Raw genomic sequence first — 24511 nt, forward strand, 5'->3', positions numbered from 1 at the left:
GAGCAGCAAGGTACACTTTCTTGGTGACTGGAGCACCAGTTCTGTAAGAACTGCTTCATTCCTCCATCTTTCTCTATCCCTATATAGTTTCCACGTGGTATACTTTTCCCTCAAGTCTGCATCAGCAATGTGTAATATGCAGCAAAAATTTTGAGAACAGCATTAGTGTGGGCTAACCTCATTTTTGGAGTAAAAACTCAAGACCAGCTTGCTTAAAATATATTCTTTGCTGTGTTACATTTTAGCAATACCCACAGATATAGCTTAAAACTATATATGCTGAAATATATGCATACATAGATGCTTAAAGCAGACACAGGAAGATGATTTGTAATTTTTTTAAATCTCATCTTTCTGAATTCAGCCAGTCTTTTATGAATAGCAAGCACAGAGGTAAAACTGCCAGCCTGCATTTCAAGGCAGACTAACAAGTTTTGCTCCTTCAAAAACAATTTACATTTTTAATCATCTGTTAGTTTGTGTCCTACATGTTTAGGGCTTGTAGGTAAATTATTAAATCAAGAAAATCTAGATAGGCAAATGAACCTCAAGGCAATTATAACACCTGAAAATTTATCAAGTGTAGTGATATTTTTCAGCTATGGAGAGAAATTATTGTGAACTACTGTCAAGCATTTGCAGTTTTCTACTATATGGGAACTTCATTCTCCCCTCGGTTTGTTAGCTGATGTACTGACAAGCTGCAGAGACATGACAGATTTAGCTAAGGATTTGGAGTCTGAACACCTGTGCCGTGTCATGCATTTAAAAATAGAATGTGACAGCAAAACACATCAACCCTCTAATGTCCAAATGGAAACCACAGGGGGGTTTCCTTCAACTTTCATCCAGAGAAAGAGCTTTCAATAATCACTGTCCAGGTACAAGTACAAAGCAAAAGCTGTTTTGTTGAGGTCCAAAATAAACAGGAATGAATCAGAGTGGTAGGTACAGGCGCACCAAAAATATTCAGTTATCCCATTTCTTTCTTCTCCTTTATGTTCCAATCGCCTGCATCTTTGAGGGGTGCAGATTATGAATGTTCAGTAGCAATTTCTTCGGAAAGTAGTTGCTGGTGGGTTAGAAGAGGACTATCCACTAAAGCTCCTTTGCACACCTTGACTTCTGTATGACTCATTCAGCCCTCCAATGAAGCTATCAAAACCCAGCCAAAACATTTTTTGTTTTGTGTAATCTTCTCTAGGGGAGAAAAAGGCATAAACCAAGGGCAGAAAGCTAAAAACAGTCTTGCTTGATTACCGGGTTAGATGTACGCCTTATGCTTTCCTCTGGAGGAGTCTACGTCATTGACAGTATTTGAAAGGAACATCTCTACTTCCCATCTCCTTCAACAGTATCCTTAAAATGTTAATCCAACTAAAGCCTGGAAGCTTTTTTTTTTTTCTTTTTTTTTCTTTTTTTTCACAAAGGGAACTAGGTTTCCCAGTCTGTCTGAGACTCCAAGCGTGTTGCAGTTCCCCCCAGCTGTGGCATGCTCTGCTCTCCTCCAGGGTTGAGCACAATTACTGGGCAGCACCGTGGGCTGGCAATAAATCCAATTCATGCCCCTTTTCTCATTACAGACTCCTAACCCTCCAGCATGTGCTCTTTCTTCAGAAAAAACCTTTCTTCTTGGAGGTCGTACGTTTTTTCTTCATATTGGGTACAATAATTTTAAGAGAGGTTTTTGGCCTCTTTTCTATTGCAATCCTATTAACTATATTAAAAGGGACATTTATTCAGCGTTTTGGGACAACAGTTTTATGTGATTGTGTGATGGGGAATTAAGGAAGGTCCTTATTTAGCTCCTCTGTGCTCTCATTTATGTATGAGAAAGACAGAAAACTACTTTAAACTCAGATAAAAATTAGCATTTTGGATGATAAAAGCTATCACACATGAATGGGTCGCTACTTAAAATCAATGAAATAAATTAGACTCCCTTTTTAGGAGCATCTGGCACCCTTAGAACCTAGTTCATATGATGATATCTCTGTTTATTAAAAAGAATTATGTAACAATATGGTTGATTTATTTCAAGATGATTGGCTTAGCATTCTTAATTGGACTATGCAGTATACCAAGCAAAAAAAATAATTTAATTAGCTCATTCATTTGTGGTGACTGGAAGCACTGCGCATCATGCTTGGCTTCTTTAAAGGTGTGCAGCCATTTGATCCTGCAAAGAACCAAATCTTTTCAACTTCCACAGAAACCATCTTCGCACCTACAGGGCCATGAGCACCAAGGTGATGATCAGGCGTAGAGGACCAGTCAAAGCCCACGGAAACCAGTAAGAAGTTTCCTTTGAATCCACTTGACTCCTTGCAGGCAAAGGAATCTTCCTGGAGAAACAGCAAGACAAAAATGTGCCTTGAAGAATAAAGCTCGTGTTCCCCCACTGTGGTTTCTTTTCCCTTGAGCTCAAACTCCCACCTTCCAGCTCCCAAATACTACTAACATACCAGAAGATTAGCATGCTGTAATCCAAGTTTTATATTCATCCTGCTGCAAAGTTTTATGTCCTCTATTTTCAGGAGGACTACTTATACATGAAAAACATGCTCTTGCAACACCATCTAACTGCTTTACAAGGTCACCATCTCTCAGCTGAGACAGAACATAGCAGTAGTAGTAGCGGTGGTAGTAGTAGTAGTAGTAGTGAACCTCATAGTAACACAAAAGCAACCGAGGTATTTATTGAAATATGTTCAAATTACTTAATATCCAAATAGTATTTTCAGAATAGCATTTGACAGCAGTTCAAATAACTTTCAAGACGTCTCCGCTTTATTTCAGTTCCAGCTGCAGCTTGTTGTGTCAGCCAAGAGACTGCTGTCTTGGGGGCAAATTCCACTTAAGAGGAGTTAATCAAATCAGCATAAGTTGTTTCTATACTCTGGTTTTACACCATTTTAAATAAAATTAGAGGTTTGGATGTTGATTTCTCTTGTGTTCTTAACTTAAGGTATTTTGAGTCCCAGATGATTTCTTTTTCCATTTCTATAATTGAATGCCAAACTCCCCACTTGTCTCCCACCCCCCAAAGCACACAGAAAACAAGACAAAAAACTAAATTAAAATCAGAGTAAGGATCTGACTTAAAACATAAAAGAAGAAATAGGGCTGAAATTCCATACTTATCGCACCCTGTTGTACCTAGATACTGCCGCACATCTGGTATGTGAGATAATGCACTGTTTAGAGACAGTGTTAGGAACGCAGAAAATTGGAAATGAGTTTCAAGTCTTAACGCTACATTTCTTCACTACTGGGAGCAAGTGAGGCCCTGTTTTTCACTCTTTTTGTAGGTTGTGTGATTTGATTCCCTCTGTTTGTTTGCTCTGTAAATAATGTAGACATGAAGGAAATCAGAAAAGGAATGGTTCTCTAAGAAGTATTTTGTGTAGCACAGCTGACAAGGTTGTTTTATAAATTCCCAGACTGTATACCAAGGCAGAACTGTAGTATTAGCCACAGCAAAAAATAAGAGATGCTATATTCAGAACGCTGGTCCTTCGAGAGGTTGAAGCCATGGGTGGAGCATTAAAAAACACATGTATCTTGTTCATTCATTTATCACGTAATATATATAAATATTGAAACCCAAAGGCAGTGGTTAGCCATTCCTGACCTGCAACAGAGCATAGTCTCTCAGGACTACCTGGTGTTATAACTCAGTTTTGTCACAATCACACGTATCAGTTATTTGCATGTAGCCTGTAGCTATCAGACAGGAGAATTTAAATCTGCAGCCAACATGGTTTGCAGTTGCTTGTTATTGAAACTCGTGGATGGCTGCATGGGGCTGACTTGTGGTAGGGAATCTTTTCTTCCTACAGTCATGCAAAATGCAACATATTTATTACAAAGAATGACCCAGATGTATAGTACATTTAGCTTTGGACTTACCATGTAGGAAATCAAGTACATCTTTCAATGTAGAACATCAGACTTTATCTAACCTTTCAGTACTAACATTCTTCCAAATGCAATGCTTTCTCTTGGCTCTGTGCGTGCATGCCTGACCGCCCGTTCTCCGATAGCGGGGAAGGAGAGGGTTTCCAGGACAAGCCAGGACACAGAAGAGAAGACTGGCTGTCTTTAGTGCAAAGTAATTAGGGACGTGCTCCCAATGTACAGCACCCAGCAGGATGGTACCAGGGAGGAATACAATGACCAGGGAAGCAGGAGCAGCTCTCGCACCTTAAGAATAGAGGAACAGTGGTAGCAGCATCACAGTCTGGCTACGGGGCCAGGCAAGCAGCATCCCAAACCAGAGAGAGGAGCAATGCAGCAGTGTAGCGACCTCTCCTCCTCCCTCCAATCTGTGCTACCTTTATCCTTTGTAGTGACCATGAAGGCAAAGGGAGAAGCAGCAGCTAAGTGAAGCATGCTGTTGGCACCCTTGAGAAGACCTCTCTTCCCAAGTACTGAGCAGCAATGAAGTGCACATCAGAATTGTTTAAACATTTTGATCCATATTCAACTACCCAGATTTTTTGCTGAAAGCCAGCAGAGCCCTAAGCAACATCTAACATGAGCCACATACATCTTATCTACATTAATAAGGTGTTGCCCTTTGCTGACTGGAAGGAGATCTGCCAAGATTTTTTTTTCTGGAACAGGATTTGGAAACATCAGCTCTCTGTTTGGTGAAGTAATGTATTCAGGCTTCCTGTTCTCTGAGTGTAAGTGATAATCCTTGTTTCTCACTGCGAGCCCAGCCGTCCTGCTCTCCTCTGCGCCTGGCTTGTGGGCAGAAGGAGCTGCTGCACCTCAAACAGGAGCTGGAAGGTTCCCTGCTTCAACCCCAGCCAAGAAGAACAGGGAAACCAGATTTATTTACAGATTTCTGAACTAAAATCTGTAGCACACTACCATGCATATGCTCTGTCTAATTTGATGGTCATGCCTGGTCCCGATTAAGTTTAATGGCGGGTGGTGCAGGCACATGGGGAACTGGCATGGGGCTGTGGTCCCCACATCCTTATCCCTGCAGCATCGCGAGCAGGTGGGGCAGACCAAGAAGCCCTTCCTGAAACAGTTCATCAGGAGCAACTGGCACTTTCATACAGATCAGAAGTTGTAATGTTATTTGATGTAACACAGTTTATTGGCCTGATCGTAGAGACTCAGAGATTTATAAAATCGCAGTTTTATTACCGATTCAGTCATGCACATACATATTTATAGACTTCAGCAAATCTTTGTAATTGATCACGTAGGGCAGCACATTCAATTTTAATACAAGGGATTTCTTCCTGTCCCTGTAGAACCACCTTTTGTATCCACAGGAGGCAGTTTAAAACATTTACAGCAGAGTTGCTTTTTTGTCTGTCATATGCTTATTACCAACTTTGGTCTAGGCAGCAGTTACATTTGAATTTATTTCCTTCTTTGATCTCCACAATCTGTATGAAAACCTGCATTAGAAACAAGAAGGAATGCATGACTTTTTAAGAAGCCTGGCTTCACTTACGTATCACCAGTTCTTGCACCTTCTGCTTATCAGCTCACTTCTCATATCTCTTGCTTTAAAAACCTGTTCTTCCTAACCCTGATTTCTTCGGGGTTCGAGATTACTCATGGCACTTGTTAACATTCAGTCCCAAACTCACTTATAAATTGTGGTTAGTTTATTATACAGACTCAGAATTTGGCTATTTAATGAAAAAAAAAAATTTTTATACTAAACCTTTTCAGACAGTGCATGAATTAAGCAGTGACCTGTAAGTCTTCCTTGCAATTATGGATCCTTCTGAATGGTTTGTTCTCCTTTTTAAAAAGTAGGGAAAACTGATTACTGCAGAATGGCTGTTTTCAGAGTAGATTTTAAATTGGCAAAATCCATTTTGGAAGCAAATTCATTATCTGCCAAGGAGGTCAAGACAGTGGGGAACGAAAAAAAGAAGAATCCCCAAAGAAATTTTAATACCAAGGTGCAAAAGGAACACTTTGGTTTTGTTACCATGCATAGTCAAGTCCAGGAGCAGGGAAGAGAGTCAAAGGGGCGTCAGAGGAATGTGGGTAACAGACATCACCTAAACTTCTGGGGAAAAGAACGTCTGCTGTGAGTGAAGACAAACAAGTTAACAGAGCTGAGATTTCTCACTGAATGCTTGTCTAAACTGACCTCATATTCAGACTTTTCAAGGTTTTGCAGTCAAAGGTTTGGGGTCCTTTGGCTATTACAGCACTTCTCCACTGATATTTGCATTTCACTTTGCACTATTCATGCTAACACAGGGAGGGCTTGTTAAGGTTCTGCTTTTATACAGCTTTTCCTCCAAAACACCTTTAGTATGCATCTGAAGAGAACGCTTCCTACTGTCTTGTTTCTAGGACTGTACATTTTCTAGGGTTATGTTTTAGACGTATGCCTTGAAAGCAATGTGCTAGAGTCCTATTTCCCCCACCCCCAGTCCTCCCGCAGGTGATTTATCTGCCTTTAATGTTTGTTCCACCAACTGCAAGCACCCTGCTAGTACAGTTCTTTTATATAACCTGAAAATGTTATTCTTTATATGCCAATTGAAATACATCAAATAAATCATGGGATGAGACCAAGTTAATACTTGTGGTTATGTGCGCAGTAATTCACAGTAAAAGAAAGATTGAAAGATGTAAAGATGTGTTGAACGCATTCCCTTTTTGTTTGATACAGATACAGAATATGTGGAGCAAATAGGTTTGAAATTATATTTTTATATGCAAATGACAGCAATTTGTATTAACTCCTATTGTGCTAGAATGTAGCGTTTTCATCTGATGTAAGCCTTTCTTTCTGAAAGATCTTAGATATTAAATATCTCCGTAAATTACTGAAAGGGAACAAGCCAGGCACATGTGACACTCTTCTAGTTGAACTAGATATTGAACTCACCGTTTCTCCTTTTTTAAACCAAATCATGGATTTATTATATCAGGACAGATGACTAACTAACTTCTGATTAAGCCCTGTTAAAACTTACATGGTGACTGGATTTCAGATTCAGACCTCGTAATTTTTAAAGGTTCTCAAACATATCAGTAATTTCATTTTATAATTAACTTTTCATGTACCTAGCATTGGTCTCAAATGGGACCAATTGCAGTTTGTTTGTCTGTTTTAAAAATGACTCAAAGCAACCTGGTTTTTATACTGATAAATACCTTAAAAAAAATGCTAAGGAAAATGTTTCTATTTTAGAAAGCTTTTAATTTAGCAAAGATGTGACCAACTAATCTCAAACTGTTCTCCAAATCCTCAGAGTGCAAACAAGTTCAGGCTGAAAGGAATTCTGGTTTCCCTCTTCTTGGGGACAGAAAACATGGCTGAATAAATTAAAAGGGATTAAAATTGGGTTTCTATAGGACCTTACAGTATGATGTCACTGTTACTATACCATTATACAGCACACAATGGCTGCAGGCATGGCTGGCTGCTGCTAGGCAAAGGCTAATATTGTTTCACCTTAAAACTTAATAATAAGGCAGCTCAGTCAGTGATTCTTCCTTCTTTAAAAGAGTAATTCATTTAAGAAAGCAGCATGCATGCATGTGTGTAGGCAGCAATAAAATATCTCAAAGTGCCCCAGTGTGCTACCTCATGCTAAGTGGTTTGAAAAGGAAAAAGATTTTAATTTAATTTAGAAAACTGCCATGGTCTTCCATGCATACTGCGGGGAGGAGCGAAGCTGTGCGGCAGCACGTGCTCCCCTGGCAGGCACGGGGCACGCAGCTCCCAGCACAGCCCCAGCTTCCACCCGGCTGCCTGGTGAGGAGGAAGAGGGACTTCAGCCCTGCCTTCATCCCAAATCCCTGCCAGGTGTCACCTAACCCCCAACACGTCATACTTCTTGCGGAGCGCTATCTCACTTTTTTCCTCTGTATCAGCAGCAATCCAGTGTATTCCTGTAATTCCCACGTGTTTCTATCGCAAAGCTTTTAAGCAGAAATATTTTTCTTAGGGACGTGCCAAGAATGTACCGAGCAGCTCCCACAGTTTGCGCTGGCTTGGGGCTGACTGTCCCCCTCCCCGGGCGCTAACAGTGCACGTGGGAAGTAGGAATTCCTGGAAGGAACGTCATGCTTCAAGTAAACAACAAAATGTGTTTTTCTGGAAGAAAGCTTTGAACGTGAGATTACCAGCCAACACCCTCAAATCCCTGCCCAGCTGATGGACTCTTGGATACATCCACACACGTTCTTCAACTAGGAGGATTCAGGAGGAATCACCAAGAGTCACTGAATAGCCCCAGTTAACAGGTTCTTCAGCAGAGGTCTGCTGCCCAGGGACGTGGGCTGACCACAGCTCTCCCAAGGTATCAGCACACAGAAAGCGCTTGTGGCAGCTCTTTCGCACTGGGAGCTCTGCCTGCTGATCTCTGTGGTGTCCCTAAACTGTGCTTAAACCGTGGTGTGAGCGTGATGCTCAGCCAGGGAGGTGGCAGCTCCGCGTGGGTATCACCTCCCGCCAGCTTGGCACCGCACGGCATCGCCGCCCATCCTACCACCCCTCCCGCAGCACCCCACCTGAGCCAGGAGCCGTGCCAGGAAAATATCTGCATTTTTCTATTTTTTGAACTGAGCGTTTCCTCTCTGCCCCAGCAGAGAGTTACGCACGCTCTGACAAGGTGCACTTAACAGTGAAAGCGGAGATAAAGTTCAGAAACTTGAAATTTGTTTTGGCTCACTCTCCCCTCGCTCCAATTGTCTCCCATTAAAGGCAGCAGAGTCTGCAAGCACCCGGTATCTCCCAGGAATGGGCTCTTTATCTCCATCCCATCAGTGACAGGTTGTTAGGAAACACAGCCTGCAGTGAAGCAATGTAAAAATCTTACGCCTTATTTAAATAATGGTGTTCATTGCCTATTAAAATGTAACTTCTTGCTTTAAAATAGGATTAATTAAAATGTACAAGAATGCAATTCAGTTACATTTTATGCTTCAGCCCAGCGCATACTTTTCATAACTCGTTCCCAGAAGTAATATTCAGGGCAGCACGGCATTCTCAGTTCTGCCATTAAAACCACAAATGACTATAAAACCTGTTCTTTTCAAAACTTGGCTCAAGTATCACCATTGTTAGATTTTTTCATAACATTACTGTTTTGCAAGATAATTGTATCAGTGATCTAACTTTTGACAGTATCCAAAGTGGCTGAAAATAGTTTGCTGCAGCACCTTTGTCTTTTAAAGGCCATTTGGGGCTTGTTATTTTAATCCTTGTGCAGCCTGATTTATCACTTCAAACATCTGTCAGCTGTGCTTTGTCTTGAAATTGATAGTGATAGTGTTGCTGATTTTTCAACAGCAGCTGTTAGAGGTTCATTAGTTAGGCTCTCAAAGGGAGTAGATAACTGTAATATTTTTCTTTGTTAATCATCTCTTACGCTCTGTGATAATACAGAGCTTGAAATCTGCTAGAAATGCACAGCTTCTCTCTGTTTCTAACTTGTCAGAAGCATCCTTTTATGCATTTAATCTGGCTCGATTATTAAAACTCTTCTTCATAATGCAGTAAAAAATTGAATAATGGCACGTGAGTAGGAAGATAGAAAAATCAGCCTTTGCTGTGTCGTACTTAGCGGGGAGGGAGGTCACGCAGGGTCTCAGAGCTGGTATCCAAATATGAATCAACTCTGAAGAGGAGATTAAGGGCTGTTCCATAATTGATTTTTAATTTAAAATTTACAAGGCACACAAAACCTCGATGACAACTTCAGTAAGATCAGGTTCATTTCTAATGGATACAGCAGTTTTCTGTTAATGTGCTTTCCCTACCACATAAAATAGTCTCAGTGGTTAACTGTGATTCTTAAAACATTTCCCCCAAAAAATCCTTGCCAACCTGCCTCTAGCCGAGTGCGCAGTGACGCCTGCCAGGAATGCCAAGGGACCCGAGCAACTGTGAACTCTCCTGGCATGAGACCGTATCAGCGTGTCCTGGTTTCAGCCAGGATAGAGTTAATTTTCTTCCCAGTGGCTGGCACAGGCTGTGTTTGGGTTTGGGATGGGGATAACACCACGCTGGGTTGTAGCTGCTGCTGAGCGGTGCTCACCCTGAGTCAAGGACCTTCAGTGTCCCACCTCTGCCAGCCAGGAGGGGCACGAGAAGCCGGGAGGGAGCGTGGCCAGGACAGCTGCCCCGACCCAGCCAGAGGGATGTTCCATCCCACAGACCGTCATGGCCAGGGTATGAACTGGGGGGGTTGGCCGGGGGCTGCCAGCTCGGGGACTGGCTGGGCATCGGTCAGTGGGCAGTGAGCAACTGCACTGTGCATCACTCCTCTTCCTTAGGTTTTATTTCTCTCTCTCTTTTTGTGGTCTCCCTTTCCCTTTTAGTATTATCATCATTAGTAGTAGTAGTAGTAATAGTAGTATATTTTATTTAATTACAATTATTAAACTCTTATCTCAATGACAGATTTTACCTTTTTCCCAGTTCTCCTCCCCGTCTCACCAAGGGGTGTGCGAGCATGGCACTTAGACGCCGGCTGGGGTTAAGCCACGACAGAGTGCTACCGCTGGTTCAAGCGGCAGTGCTCACCAACAGATAATTACAGCTTGAAATTAGTATTTTAATGAACTGATCTTAGCAAATGTAAAGCGAAATCTCCCAGGCATTAAAGAAATAAGCAGAAGGGAAAATTATTAACTGTAAAGTTCAACAGACGGATGGTCAGCAGGTGCTGTCTTGGCGAAGAAGTTGAGTTTTCATGTTTCAATTTGCAGTAAAAGGAGGCTTGCTCAGATTTTGGTCATGCAAGATGCTACTGTTCTTAGGGACGTGGTTGAGTGGTGGACTTCGTAGCATTAGGTTTATCGTTGGACTCGGTGATCTCAAAGGTCTTTTCCAACCTAAATGATTCTATGATTCTATGAGCAGCGTCTGCAAGTGGGATGGTGAGATTTAAAACATCTGGGACATCTCACAAGCTTTCCAGGAGAACAGGAATGTCTTCTAAAAATAACTAAATGCCAGCTCTTCATCCCAAAAGCACCATTTTCAGTCTCATAAGACAATACATGTCCATAGCACCAGTGAAGCTTAGTGCAAAATAGATACCAAGGGTGCAGCTTAAACGTCAAGGAAATGTAGCCATTGACTCAAAACCCACCTGAAAATCAGATCCTTTACATGTGTTGTCAGAACATGAATTGCGTTTTCTTCTTAAAGATGGACAATTACCTTGATCTCATTTGCGTCGGGCACCATGGTCATACCAGGTCTAGGGAGAGGGTTGTGTGTAGAGCAGAAACAAAAACCTAGAGGTACCTGCTTGAAGACCCCTGCCAAAAGCAACGTCCCTCACACCACAGCCTTGACACGCGCTCGGACAGCCAGAAGACACAAGCCATTGCCAAACAGGAGCCCACAGGCTCAGCTCAGGTTTCATCTTACCCCTTCCAGTTACAGGGCTTAGAAACTGTTCTTGAAATAAATGCACATTGATTTTTGAAGTCAGAGTTTCAGCTTTTAGCCATCTGTCTGCAGAAGTCCTTCAGAAGTCCCCCCTATCGAGATTATTCCATTAGTATGGCATAGACTCAATGACCTTTTTATTGTACTTGCTGAAGGACAGTTGATCTCTAACACGGTTCAAGACACGGTTAGCCGGTTAGATAGGTCACTGCCCCACTCCACAACAGCATTTCCTTGTCTGTCCTGTTATGAACCAAAAAATATTCTCTAAAATTTAATACATTTTCATATATATATATATATAATCCTAAGCATTTTATATCTATCATAACTTAATTAGGTATTTTTGTACAACAGGTTTTTTCAGATCATTCACGGAATGGCTTACATATATGTTACTTCTCCATCCTTCAAGAGAAGCCAGATGCCTCACATACAGCAAAGAGAAAAACTACTTGATAATATCAGACAAGTTTATAAGAGTTGTTCCTCTACAAACATACAAATAAGATACCTATTTTTCATCTGGAAGATCTCTTTTTTAAATTTAGGGGGGGGGAAACAAACAGGTAGAAAGAAGTGAAGTCTTCCAGAATAGAACTGGTGTACATTTTTTGGCAAGAAGCATTTCTCAGAACAAATTTTCTGTTCTCTCAGCAAAAAGGTAGATCAATTCAATGCATGGATATAATTTAAAAACTATCTATGCTCTAAGCAATTTATCCAATTGAGGTGAGAGAGAACACTTCAGATAAGCTAAAACTACTTGTCGGGTTTGTGGGAAAGATGGCACATGCTTTCCACAAATATATTTTTCAAAAAGGAAATCTTTGCAGGCTTTATTTTAAATTTTCACTCTTTTCTTGTCTGCTTCTTCTTCCTCCCAATTTTTTTTCTTTACTAAAGTGCTGCTTTAGTAAAATACTTTTTCGCTTTCTCACACAAATTGGAGAATTTTAAAGTGATTTTTCCCCCTGTAAAATATTCTACTGAGTTTGAAGTATCTTTTGTTGAAAAATATGCAATGAAATCATCTCCTGAATTGGAACTTCTCCCAACATACCCTGCATTTTAGATTCATATTTTTGTCTGTGGGTTATTTGGATGTTATCATCTCACACTCTCATTAAAGATTTCTACCTGTCACCTTGCCTAGCCTTTAGGTATGTACAGATGTAGATAGAGATCTTCCTCTCTCAGATCTTTTGAGGAAAAATGGCAAAGCACCTTTCAGCGGTGTGCCGTGAACCACACTTCATTAGCTTCCTGCGCACCTGCCGTGAGAGCAGAAGAGGAATTTGCCATGTTACAGGATGGAAAAATAGTGCTGAGTCGCATATTGGCTTTCATGTTTCCAATTTGTGTTTTCTGACTTGCCTTCTGTGACAGTCTGAAACTCCTGAAAGGTGAAAGGCTAAAACATCAGTGAAAGCTTCAGCCTTACCCTTATTGTCACTTCTTTTTCAGGTATTTTAAGTGTGTACTTGTGTTTAGCAGGATTAGTTGACTTTCAGACAATGATATGTCAGAAAGTATTAATATTCACAATTAATATATTGATAAATAGTTTTAGTCTGCCATTCCTCATTTTCTTTCTGTCATTTTCCACTTGCACCGCTTGGGCGCTTTCCCGGTGATGCTGAAGCACGATGGCTTTGGAGGAAGCCCCATCACCAGTCACTGATGGCAGGATGTAGCGGTACAGCAACGATCACTCCCCTTCTAGTACAGCATCCCTCTGCAGGGGGGGAATTTCTTTGTGGGATACATTTACAAGCAGAAAATTTAATGGGCTGTAAGGTTCGATCATGAAGGCTTTTTTTGTCTGCTGAAGCAGCTTGTCATTTTCGTTTTAACTACAGGAGACAGGACAAAATTGTTAAAGCAATTCAATTATATTAGCTATTGAACAGGGGATTTCTGTCCGCCTTTCCTGAGTGAAAGAAAGTAGCAATAGCTGTTTGATCCTTTAAAACTTTACAAATTGCAGCCTCCCTCACATGATAGAGGGATTTTGAGAAGTTGGGGTACACTGCCACTGTCCAGCTAGAGATCAGCAGTGCTTCTAACAACACACTCCCTGCTCTGCTGTTCCCCCCATAAAGGATATCTTTGCTGCGATCAGCAGGCAGAACCCCACAGCCTTTCTTGAGGATCCATTTTAAAATGAGACAGAAATCAAGGAGGTGAACTCTGAGTTTCCAATATAATTTTATCTTTGCACCAGAGTATTTCAAAGTGTCTGTCATTACCCACAGGAGAGAGAAAGCCAGGCACAACAACGAGCTGTATTTATTTATTTACAGTTTAGCAAGGGAGAGGTTGTACAACTGTAGGAAAGTGTTTTTGGGTGCCTGGAGAGCAAGGGCACTCTCCGTTACAAGGTTCAGCCGCTCTTCCAAATACTCAAATCCCACTGTCCCCGTTAGCATGGGTAAATGGTGACGGCAATTTCTGTGTAGCCTCTTCATTTACATGGAGAAATAATTAATTCCCAGCTTTTGACAAATGCATAATGAAACTGGGGCTGTTCAACTAATCAAGCTAATGGGCAGGACCTTCAGTAATATTCAGGTCCTGCTTTTGCCCATGTGCTGCTCGCACCTCTCCTTTCTTCCAGGCTGCAAACTGCAAGCGCTGCTTCAGAGCCATGTAGGACACAAAGACTCCGCTCTCAACCTCCAGCTGAGATGTCTAGATGTCTTTTGTCATTTCTTTCATTTCTTGAAGTTTGGCAAAAGTAAATCCCTGTTCCTTCCCACCAGCTTAGTGCCACATGGAAGGCTCACAGATCCCTCACGGGTCAGCCTGGGCTGCCACGCAGGTGGCATCACCAGGAGCACCCTCGGCAGCCTGCAGCCCCCTGGGCTGGCTGGGAGTTGGCCACCCACCGGGAAGGGGACAGTCACCCTGAGCACCTCAGGGTCCTTCATCAACTGCACCATAACCACAGCAGAAGAATTCAGCTCAGGAAGTAAAGCAAACAGCCAAATATGTTTTAGCAGCACCTTCATCTCAAATATCTCAAGTCATTGTTGCACTTTCTTCACAACTGAAATAAAATACAGAAGTCATATTTCTTTGGAGCTCGTTATTTTCCCAGTATGAGAGCCACCTACCCTGCTGTCAGGCCTTCAGGTATTCACAGACACTTTTTACCTTACAAAAACAATTTCTCATAAGTAGCTTATATCAACTCCTCTGTATTTATCTTATTTAAAATACACCTTCTGAGAAAAGCCACAAACTCCAGACCGTGGCAGGATGTTGCACGCTGCCTATAAAGCAGAGCACACCCCATTTTCACCTGCTGCAGCTACTGCCATCTAATTCACCTTGGCACGAGGGCGCTGGGGGCTGCAGCTGACTGCAAGGTCAGGGGGAGCCAGAATCAATGCAAGTGCCAGGACCTGTCTGGAAATGAAACCCTTTTTGATTCAGTGCAAAGCAATGCCTTGTTTCTTGGGGCAGGCTGACCTGCACCATTTTGTTTCCTCAAGGGAAATCCAAAAGCTTGGGAGAAGGGATCAAACCCCAAGAGTTTCCAAGCAAAAACCTGAGCTTGTGTTTGGGCAGCTGAAGATTGAGGCATCCTTAAGGATTTTTGTGTGTGGTACCCTAAGTTGTTAATTCACAGCTTTCATTCCCAGGAAAAGCTGCAGTGCTAAATGAAAGTTAATCCACCTCACAATTATGAAAGCAAACGGGCTTATCCTGAAAAATAAGGCTGTGACTAGATGGAACAAACACGGCTCTTTTATACAGTCCTGCTGAAAGAAGATGTTGCTTAATTCCTGAATTCCTTGAAGCATTCCTGACAGCAATCACATCTGCTGCCATAAAACCCATCATGGCCTCTGCCTTTGGGAAAAACGTATTTAATAATCAGTAAAGTTCAAGCTCAGCTTGTTGTGATGAATTATTAGAACCTGTCATCATTTTCTGGGGAAAAAAAAAAAAAAAGGCTATAATGGAACACAATTTTATGTTTTTCCATTTAATTGATGATGGGCTGAGTTTTTATTAATCTTTCTGAGCTCCAGTGTAAGATGCTGAAAAAGCTAATATGAGATCATTGTATCCGGTTAATGTGTGTGCTTTGCAAAATTGGTAAGGGCTGTCAAGGCATAAATTATTTAAAATTTGATAAATGTGTTGAAATCGTTGAATTTTCAAACAGACAAAGCAGAGCTATTTCTCTTGCCCCCCCCCCCCCGCCCCCCCCCCCCTTCAGACTGAGGTTTTTGTGCAGCTGCTCAATGATGCTGCGTTATCCGTGCAGCACACAGCTTGTAAGGAGCTGAAATTAGCACAAGGAAGCCAGAGAAGTATCCTGGGCTGCTGCAGCAGTGACACAAACATAAACCCATGAGATACAGCCTGAGGGATAGAAGTAGCAGAAAGCGAGACCACTGGAAGCCTCCCCCAGTATGAGTTTTTCACTGGTGAAACTGGGGGCTGGAGGAGGTTACTGGGTACTACCTCGCTCCTGCCACACTGGTGGGATAAAAAGCTCACAGCAGCACCAGGGAGTGGCTACATGGTGCTTCAGAGCTGTTTATCCCACCAGACCTATTTATTTCAGCTAATTGCCGAGAGTTTTTAAATGATTCCTGGCAGGGGTGAAGCTATAGAAATGATTGCTGGTGATTGATGAATAACCTGGATAAAATTCTCAAAGCATCAAAACAATTAACTCTTGCACAGTTACACCTGCTTTTATTTAGTGCCTTGCCCACAGAGAAAGGCATGGGAGCAACTTCCAGATGAACCCAAATTTATTTGGGCAATTAGAGAAAATATCACATTTAGTGACACCGGTGTCTCATCAAGGCAGGCTCATTTCTCAAAAATACTTCACAGGGAACATTATTTAAGCTTATTCTGTCCTAACACGGTCAGGATCACCCATGGAAGAGAAAGGTTTTGAAGGGCCATCAGCATCTTTCAGAGGAGCGTGCAGGAAGAACCAATGGTTTGAAGTTTAAAACTCCATAAATATAAACGCCAGCATCCTTGGTTTGAGCTGTGCTTGTGGTTAACGTAGCAAAAGGAAACAACAAGGCACGTCATGGATCCCGTACTTCTCCACAGGTCCAAGATTATGCTTTTTACTGGAAAACAGCCGAATGGAAACTTTAGGGTAACCGGGTGACATTTTACAGCCTCTGCAATATGCAAAAAGATTAGGTGATTTCTTCTGTTTGGAAATTGATGGTTTGGAGGGAATGGGAAAATGCAGGTGCAGCAGAGGAGAACTACAGCAATAGCCATCCATTTAAATGTATACACTAACTTCCCTAAGCTAGTATTTTTCAAATACCATGCTAGCAATATTTTCCACTATAGAGAAGCATTATAGTGAAATAGAAAGATGCTGAGGAAGTAATTTTTTTCCAGCATGTGCTGCATTCTTTTAATACAGATTTTTTTATTGCCCGGAAATTGCTAACCAACATGAATAAACAGCTGAACAAAGAGCATCGGCCCATCCTTGCTAATAGCAAAAAGCTGTCATCAAGGAAAGGGCCTTTGCAAGGTACAGAGAAAAATGAAGCATTGGAGTTCAATTCTCTTATGTTGCAGACAGCTTTATTCAAAATACAAAAAGAAAAAAAATCAAATCTGCACGTGCACAAAAAAGGTTTTACATTAAAAAAGCACAAATATTATTCACATTTCTGAACAATGCACCCTCATTCCTGCTCCTGCGCTGGGCACTGAGCAGAACCAGGTGGTTCTTTGTTAGGTACTATTTTACTGAACATTTGCAAAACACAACAAATGTACTACCCGGAGCCTGTAAAGTCCCCTTCCCTGCAACCGACTGAGCTGGCAATGCTGTCAGCCTCTGGATCCCGTTCCTATAATGAAGTCAGTGAAACAAGACAGCGGTAGGATGAAGCAGAGTCAAGAATTAAGGCTGCACAAGATTGGAGCATCCTACAGTCTGCAAACCATTTCAAAGAGGAGGAGGAAAAAATTGCTCAGGTTGAGCGTAGGATACAACTTTCAACAGCGGCTAGTGATTGCTGTCAAAGCCATAAACAGGAATATTACAACTTTATAATTCAACATATTAATGATTTCATGTTCCCATATTATGAAAGTTGTTTCGTCACCACGCGAATAGTTCACATCACTGTAGTTCCAGGACATTTCATTATCTTGTGAGTACACCTCGTTCGGTATAACACATAGATAATTAAAAGTAGTAGTTTAGCATGATGCAACTCTGCAGTTCCACCATCGTGGTTTTGAAATAGTTGTGCCCTAATACCTTATCAATGCAATCAGCCCACCCAGTTCCAGCGTGCGTTTGTTTCCCACCCTTCAGCCATCCCGAACGTTATACCTACATATTTCTTCTTTTTATATCAGAGCCTTCTGAAAAAAGCAGTTCAGAATGCAATGCTCTGCTATCTCATTTGGAGTGAGAGCCCCCTGAAGAGACATACATTGAGTATTACCAGTAACACATGACTCAATGCCCTCTAGATCTCTTCATAAAAGGAGAGGGGAGAAAAGCCAAAGAGCCATTGCACGGATTTCAATAAACATTGCAAAAGAAAAGTAGCCCAGAAGGACAATTGTGTGTGTGTGCGCTCCTGTGCCCTTGCCAGAGGACAGGCAGAGCTGGGTGCAGACACAAGAAAAGTCAGAACCCCCTGTGAACCAGCTTGATTTCTATGGATTTCTCCTTAAAATTTCCAGTCGCCATTTGCCCCAGCTCAGTGGCTAACAGCAATACTGACTATAGGTGCCCACGGTTTTGAACGGTCCTTGGCATTTCCAGCAGCGCAGCATTTAGCCATGCAAACACAGAGAAAAGTTTCTGCTATTTCAGCACTGCCAGGCCCCCGGTCCCAGCTAGGATCTAGAAACGCAGCAGCAAAGCCTCTTTTTTTTGTGATTCTGAAGGCCTCAGGTCAGTTTTGGGGTGAAGGATGGGTGAATGTGTGCATCAGTTCTTGTTTCATCTGAACAGAGTGACTTCTCGGCAGCAGGGGAGCTGTATGTCTGGCAGTGGTGATGGCCAGCTGTTCCTAGCATCACCCAGCTGATTTTGAGCTTGCGAGCAGGCTCAGAAGTGGCTGAAGAACCATGCATAAACATGACATTGCTTCACCAGGAGCTTTCCATCACAGCGGAAACGATGCTTCCCCCAGCATCGTTATGACAGCGCTATTTGTGCTGGTACAGATAAACATCTGTCACTGTTTCCATTAGATTCTCCTATTTTTCTGGGTTCATAGCTCAGCCATAAAAAATGTAGCGTGGAGGCAGGGAGCTGACGTGCAAGGTCTCGGGCTGAGACTGATCACTGCTGTCTTTTTTCCCCCTCTTTCTAATCTGAAAAAGAAACTAACGTATTTCTGCAGAGACACACCTGACCACTACATTCCCATCCAGCTGCCGATTGATTTAGCGATAGCCGTGGCCGCCTTTCAACATTCGAGTTGTGCCCGTTGCTGTGGTGGCCACCTTTCAACATTGGATCTTAATTACCACATTAGGGTTAATGAGGAAGAAGATGCGGTGAGTGGGTTTGGGTTCGCGTTTGGAGCCTATCGCTGGAAGATAAAGGCTTTAGAGTTTCTGATCTTTGCCAGATGATGAAACGAAAAATCAAAAATTACAGAAGTAACAACTGAATATTGTAGAAACTTAAGTACTGCTAGGGCATGAAAGACGCCTTTGGGAGCAGCAGCAGAGGGAAAAGCAAGCCCAGCGCTGCAGTTTCCCTAGTGAGACAAGCAGCACAGAATCCCACCCCGTGAATTCAGTGTCAGTGCCCAGTGTTTCAGCTGCTTTAGGCAAACTCCCTCCCCGTAGCCTGGCTGCGGTTGCCTCCTGGGTAGTCAACACATCATCCTGCGTGGCAGTAATGCTGGGAGCCGAACACCCGGGTCCTGGCACCGCAAGCTCGATGGTGAAGCGGGAGCAGCGTTTTGCCAGGAGGAAGAGGCAGCAGCTGGTTTTTGCTGGGTGGGAGGGCAGCACAGCACCGCTCGTTATTCTTTCCACTTTAAGCACCTTTCTGTTCACACATTTTATAAGAATAATTGCAGCTGGAAAAGTTTTTCTTTGTACATTAGGATGATAGCATAAGACGGTCCTGAACAGAACAAACCCTAAAAACACATTCTCTAAAACTTACATTCAAGCTTTAAAGGACCTAACAAGAAAAAGTTAGATGATCATTTCTAGTCTGTTGAAACAGGGATCCTGCTTCTGACCTTGCGCGTACGCTCAAGTTCTGCATTTTCAACGGGACATCTCTGAGCATACAGTTAGAATGCACATGGGCTTCTCCACATTAAATTGGAAATTGCTATTTACTGAGACCTGCGCGTTTGATTCTGAAACTAACACCATTCTGTCACTACCAGAAGTAGTTACTTGCTTTCTGATTACAGCCAATTTTGCATTAGACTTAGCTCAGCCTAGCCATGTTTCTGAAAAATGAGATGGGCTGAGCAGCTGGGATCACTCAGCACTTCTTGAAGGCTGGGCCTTCTAGGAAGGCAGTTTAGCTACTGAAACCAACACACCAAAAATATGGTCATTTTCGTCATCCATCTCAAACTAACAGCACAAATGGGCGTGCCAAGTGTGGAAAAAAAGGAAAAGACAACACCCGAAAAGGCGAATGTGTAATAAACATTTTGGTGCACAATTACACCACCAGAAGCAGCTAGGTAAGACAGGGTTTTCAAGCCTAAACCAGTTGGGAGGTTAAGTGGGGCAAAAAACCAAAGGGGAATGGAAAATTCTGCTACTTCATTTCACTCCATCTTTTAGCAGTGGTGCCACTTTGCTCTTCAGGTTTTCCAGCTTACTTCAGCATGTTTTCATCTAACACACCCGTGAGCAAAGGGTGCCCGTCTGCCCTCGCACATCACAGCCCTTGACCAGAGGTTTACCCATTTGTCCCAGTGGATGGCTTCCACTGAGCTTTTTGCATCCTCTACAAGCCATTTTGAGTAAAGTCCTTGAGCTTTCGTGGGGCAGCAATTACTCACTAGAGTAGTCCACATGACTGGACTGGTTCAGACCCTATTGGTGTGAGAATAAATATTAACGGCTCCTTTTGTATCTTGACTGGTTTATTTTCACACTTTATACAACTCTCTCCTTCTGTTTTGAAACAGGTATTTTGTGACGCTAATCAAGTCGTACAAGCCACAGACGTGCTGGATTGGGAAGACAAGGATGCTGCAGAGACACTGGTTGACAACGTGGTCCATTCCAGGATCATCAATCCTTTACGCCTGTTTGTTAAGCCATCTCCAGTACTGAAACACGGCCAAGTGTCCTACTCAGACAGCATAGAAAACTTTTGGGATTGGTTGTCCAACATCACGGAGGTTCAGGAATCTCTCGCACGAACTAAACGTAGACCTATAGTAAAAACTGGGAAATTCAAGAAAATGTTTGGATGGGGCGACTTCCACTCTAACATCAAAACTGTTAAGCTGAACCTCCTGATCACAGGGAAAATCGTTGATCACGGCAACGGGACCTTCAGTGTTTATTTCCGACATAACTCCACAGGTCTGGGCAATGTTTCTGTAAGCCTGGTGCCACCTTCCAAGGTGGTTGAGTTTGAATCATCCCCACAGTCAACACTGGAGACCAAGGAATCCAAGTCCTTTAATTGCCGAATCGAGTACGAAAAAACAGACCGCGCTAAAAAAACTGCCTTGTGCAATTTTGACCCTTCAAAGATCTGCTATCAAGAGCAGACCCAAAGCCATGTCTCCTGGTTGTGTTCCAAACCATTTAAAGTCATCTGCATTTACATTGCTTTTTACAGTGTAGATTACAAACTGGTGCAAAAGGTCTGTCCTGATTATAATTACCATAGTGAGACTCCATACTTGTCCTCTGGCTGATATGATCGTGGGTAATGGTAGAGATACAGCATCAGTCACAAAAATAAGCATTTCCATTAACCTTTTGGAGAAGAATATGTTTTCCTATCAGGTTAAAAAGTCTTTAAAAACTGTAGCTGTGTTTGTGCTGTATCGTAAATAATCAAACTATTTCTGTAATGATCATTTTCATTTGAGACCATTGCATTTTAGCGCTCTTGTCATCAATAAGGGAACTACTAGGCAGATGCATAACAAAAATCAAACAAAATTATGTCTGTAATGAACATCAATCTTGAAAATCAGGGTTTTTTTACACTAGACTCAATGGCAGAGAGGTTGTCTGTTACTTGAATTCGGCAGCACTTAGCAGGATCCTATTTCTTACTGGGAACTTTAGATGACAATCTAAAGAACAAATGATGAAGTGGACTCCCAGGTGCTTATATACGAAATCCAAATAAAACAGCTCTTCCACTAGTTTCCTAAAAAATGTTAGACACACAGGGCTCAAGGAATCAAGTCCAAACACGAAGAGAAAGTGCTATATCTAGGACAGAAATAAAAAAAGGAATCTGCATTTTTGACTTGTAGTAGTTGTACGTATTCATTGAAGTGAGGAGTGAGTAGTTCTTCCTTCAGACTTCTTACCCGTGGATATGCAATGATGTAATTAGACATTGATGAGCTTTAGTTCATTAGCCCCACCAGGTGAGCAGGTTTGGTGTACGTTTCTTTCTTCTGTGGTCACCACTGGTTTTGATTTTTCTCAAATGTTTACGTATACACTGGTACTAGTTTTACAGTGATAGAGAATATATGTACCTTGGAAAAAAGATAATCTCTGTTTAAGTCTGAGAATTTTAGCACGGTCTGGCTTCAGCAAAAGCAAGTAATTATTTTGCTATCTAGCCCTCTTAGCACTGTATTGCAGCAAGGAAAACACGTGCCAGCATAAGGATGCTACCTGAACAACAGGCTTTCTGCTTAACGGCACCCAGTTGTCCTCCTCAGTACTGCATTGCACACCTTAAGTCAAAACAGAAGCAATGATAAAGAGAACAAAAACCTACAAATCTATGCAGCTTCGCCTCATAAAGCAGATTTCAACAACTACTATCAATATTAAAATATTCAGCCAGCCTCTCCCCTAGGCACAGAACAGGAACCCTCCACCACCCTTACTTGTAACAACAGAGGGTCCAGCTGGGGTTTGGCTTTGAGAGGACAGATGCCGCTCCCACCGCAGCCCATGGTGGTTAGCTCCAGCACCGCCGCTTCAAGTATCAACGCCCCACGCTTTCGTTGGGTATTGATTCTGCTGCTACTGCCGCCCATTTGCTGTCATAGTCCTTTGTGACAGTTTGATGTCGCAGGTCCCACGGGAGAAGCTGGCTGAGGAAGTGCTTTATATTGCCTCCGATCAAACTTACGTGCAGGGTCCAGGAAGTTACAGCTTAAGCAAAGTACTATTAAAATACTCTGTTCCAGGGGTGTGCACCCAGACAAATGACCATGATTGCTCAGAAGGACTCACTCATGAGATTAATTCTGATTTCCTTGGTGAAGAGTCATACAAAAAAATTACTCTTGTTAAAAATATACAAGTAACTGGCTAATTTGTTTTTCTTTTTAGGTGACAAATTCTAATGTGTGGTTTAGTTTGATCAATAATCTAAATATTTTCTCTCATCTTATTTTACACAGAGTCTCTCCTGGTCTAAATGATGTTTTTTAGTTTGTCTATTACTGTTGATTCCTACAAGATGGTCTACTTTGTATTCTGTATAGCGTGTCCTCGTTCTGGCTGTATATAAGCTTGGATTTATTGCTATGAGTTCAGTGGTTGGTGCTTTTGTAACTTAGCTGTAAGCCATGATTTTATTGCCATGTATTTTTACTCAGCACTGTAGGCAATTAAAAGAAAACCCTACATGCTATTTATTGTAGAGTATGTGGAAATCATGTATGTATATACACTTAAATATGTGTACATATACAGAATATATGTGTACATGTATTTGTATGTAAATAAAGAGAGTTTGCTAAATCTGGCACTTGCTTGTAGCATATTGGTTGGTTTTTTTAAATGTTGTCTATATAAAGACACAAAGTAAAACGAAGGCACTGCAACACACCACTGAACATTTTTCCCCAGCTGGAATTTGTTTTTTCTAGGAGATATTTAAGCACGCACCATGTTGAGCTGTGCTACAAGCCCAGGCAGGACAGGTTCAAGGGAGTTTCACGGTATCTGAGAAATGAAGTACATGTTTTGAGAATCATGAACTGTTTAATAATTATGCAAGGTGCATTTAAAGTAAAGAGGTTACTCCAAATTAGAAAACGTTTCCAAGCAGGAAGATGCTGGGAGACGCGCAGGCCGCTGCCGATCCTGCCTTCGCTCAGTTCCTCAGCACAACGGGCGCCAGGCCCAGCCAGGGCCCAGGCTGAGGTTTCCAGACCTCAGGAAGACAAACCAGGGCCTTGAGCTACCAAACGTTGCTCTGGAAACACTCGGAGCCTGGGCCACCTGGGGATTCAGATGGAAAAGCTGTTATGAATCAAGGGACAAGTATTTTAACAGGTTTAGCGCCTGAGCTTCTTGGACACTGCGAAGACATGCATCCAGCCGGCAGCTTTTGGCTTAAAACAACACTCGGGCTCTTTGAGCGATGCTGGGGCTGGTGCCACCACGCCATGGCTGCAGCGCTGGGTACAGGGAGCAGCGGAGGAACGGAGCCTGTGACGGCAGGAGGAGGAGAGGGTTAAGCCAGACCATACCCATCCTGCCCTGGACACAGCTCCAACTGGCAGAGCAGTGGGAAGAGCTGCCATCTCTCACCAGTAAGTCCCACCAAGGAGCTTCCCTGCCCCCAAACCTAACAATGGAGAAGCCGCCTGGCTCACTCCATGCCTGGCCGACACGGGACAGCTCAGCGAAAGCCCAAGGAGACTCAGCGGCTGCTTTAACATGGTCCGAGTGTTTTCCCAGGGGGAAGCTAACCCCCGGCACCAGCGTCTGACCAGCGTTCCCATGCTCTGATGCCGGGGCGATGGGAGAAGCTCGCAGCACCCTCCTCCTGCCCACCCCCTGGAGCAGGAGGGACGCTCGGTACCCAAACCCACCATGCCGCAGAACTTGCCGCCGCGCTTGTTCCAGTCACAATACTTTAAAAATTAGCTTGAAAGCATTATGCTGGGCTTTTCTCAGATCAGTTTT

General features: G+C 42.6%; 1 protein-coding gene across 1 annotated transcript in view; it reads left to right on the forward strand.

Moving 5' to 3' along the window:
• The window catches only part of NXPH2 (neurexophilin 2), a 42053-nt gene extending 17542 nt beyond the window's left edge, over positions 1 to 24511 (forward strand). Inside the window, exon 2 of the mRNA XM_040604771.1 lies at positions 20566 to 24511. Within this exon, the coding sequence (XP_040460705.1) occupies positions 20566 to 21309 (744 nt within the window). The 3' untranslated portion in view covers positions 21310 to 24511. The remainder of the gene's footprint in view (positions 1 to 20565) is intronic.

Source organism: Falco naumanni, chromosome 8 (genome assembly GCF_017639655.2).
Source record: "Falco naumanni isolate bFalNau1 chromosome 8, bFalNau1.pat, whole genome shotgun sequence".
Taxonomy (NCBI): domain Eukaryota; kingdom Metazoa; phylum Chordata; class Aves; order Falconiformes; family Falconidae; genus Falco; species Falco naumanni.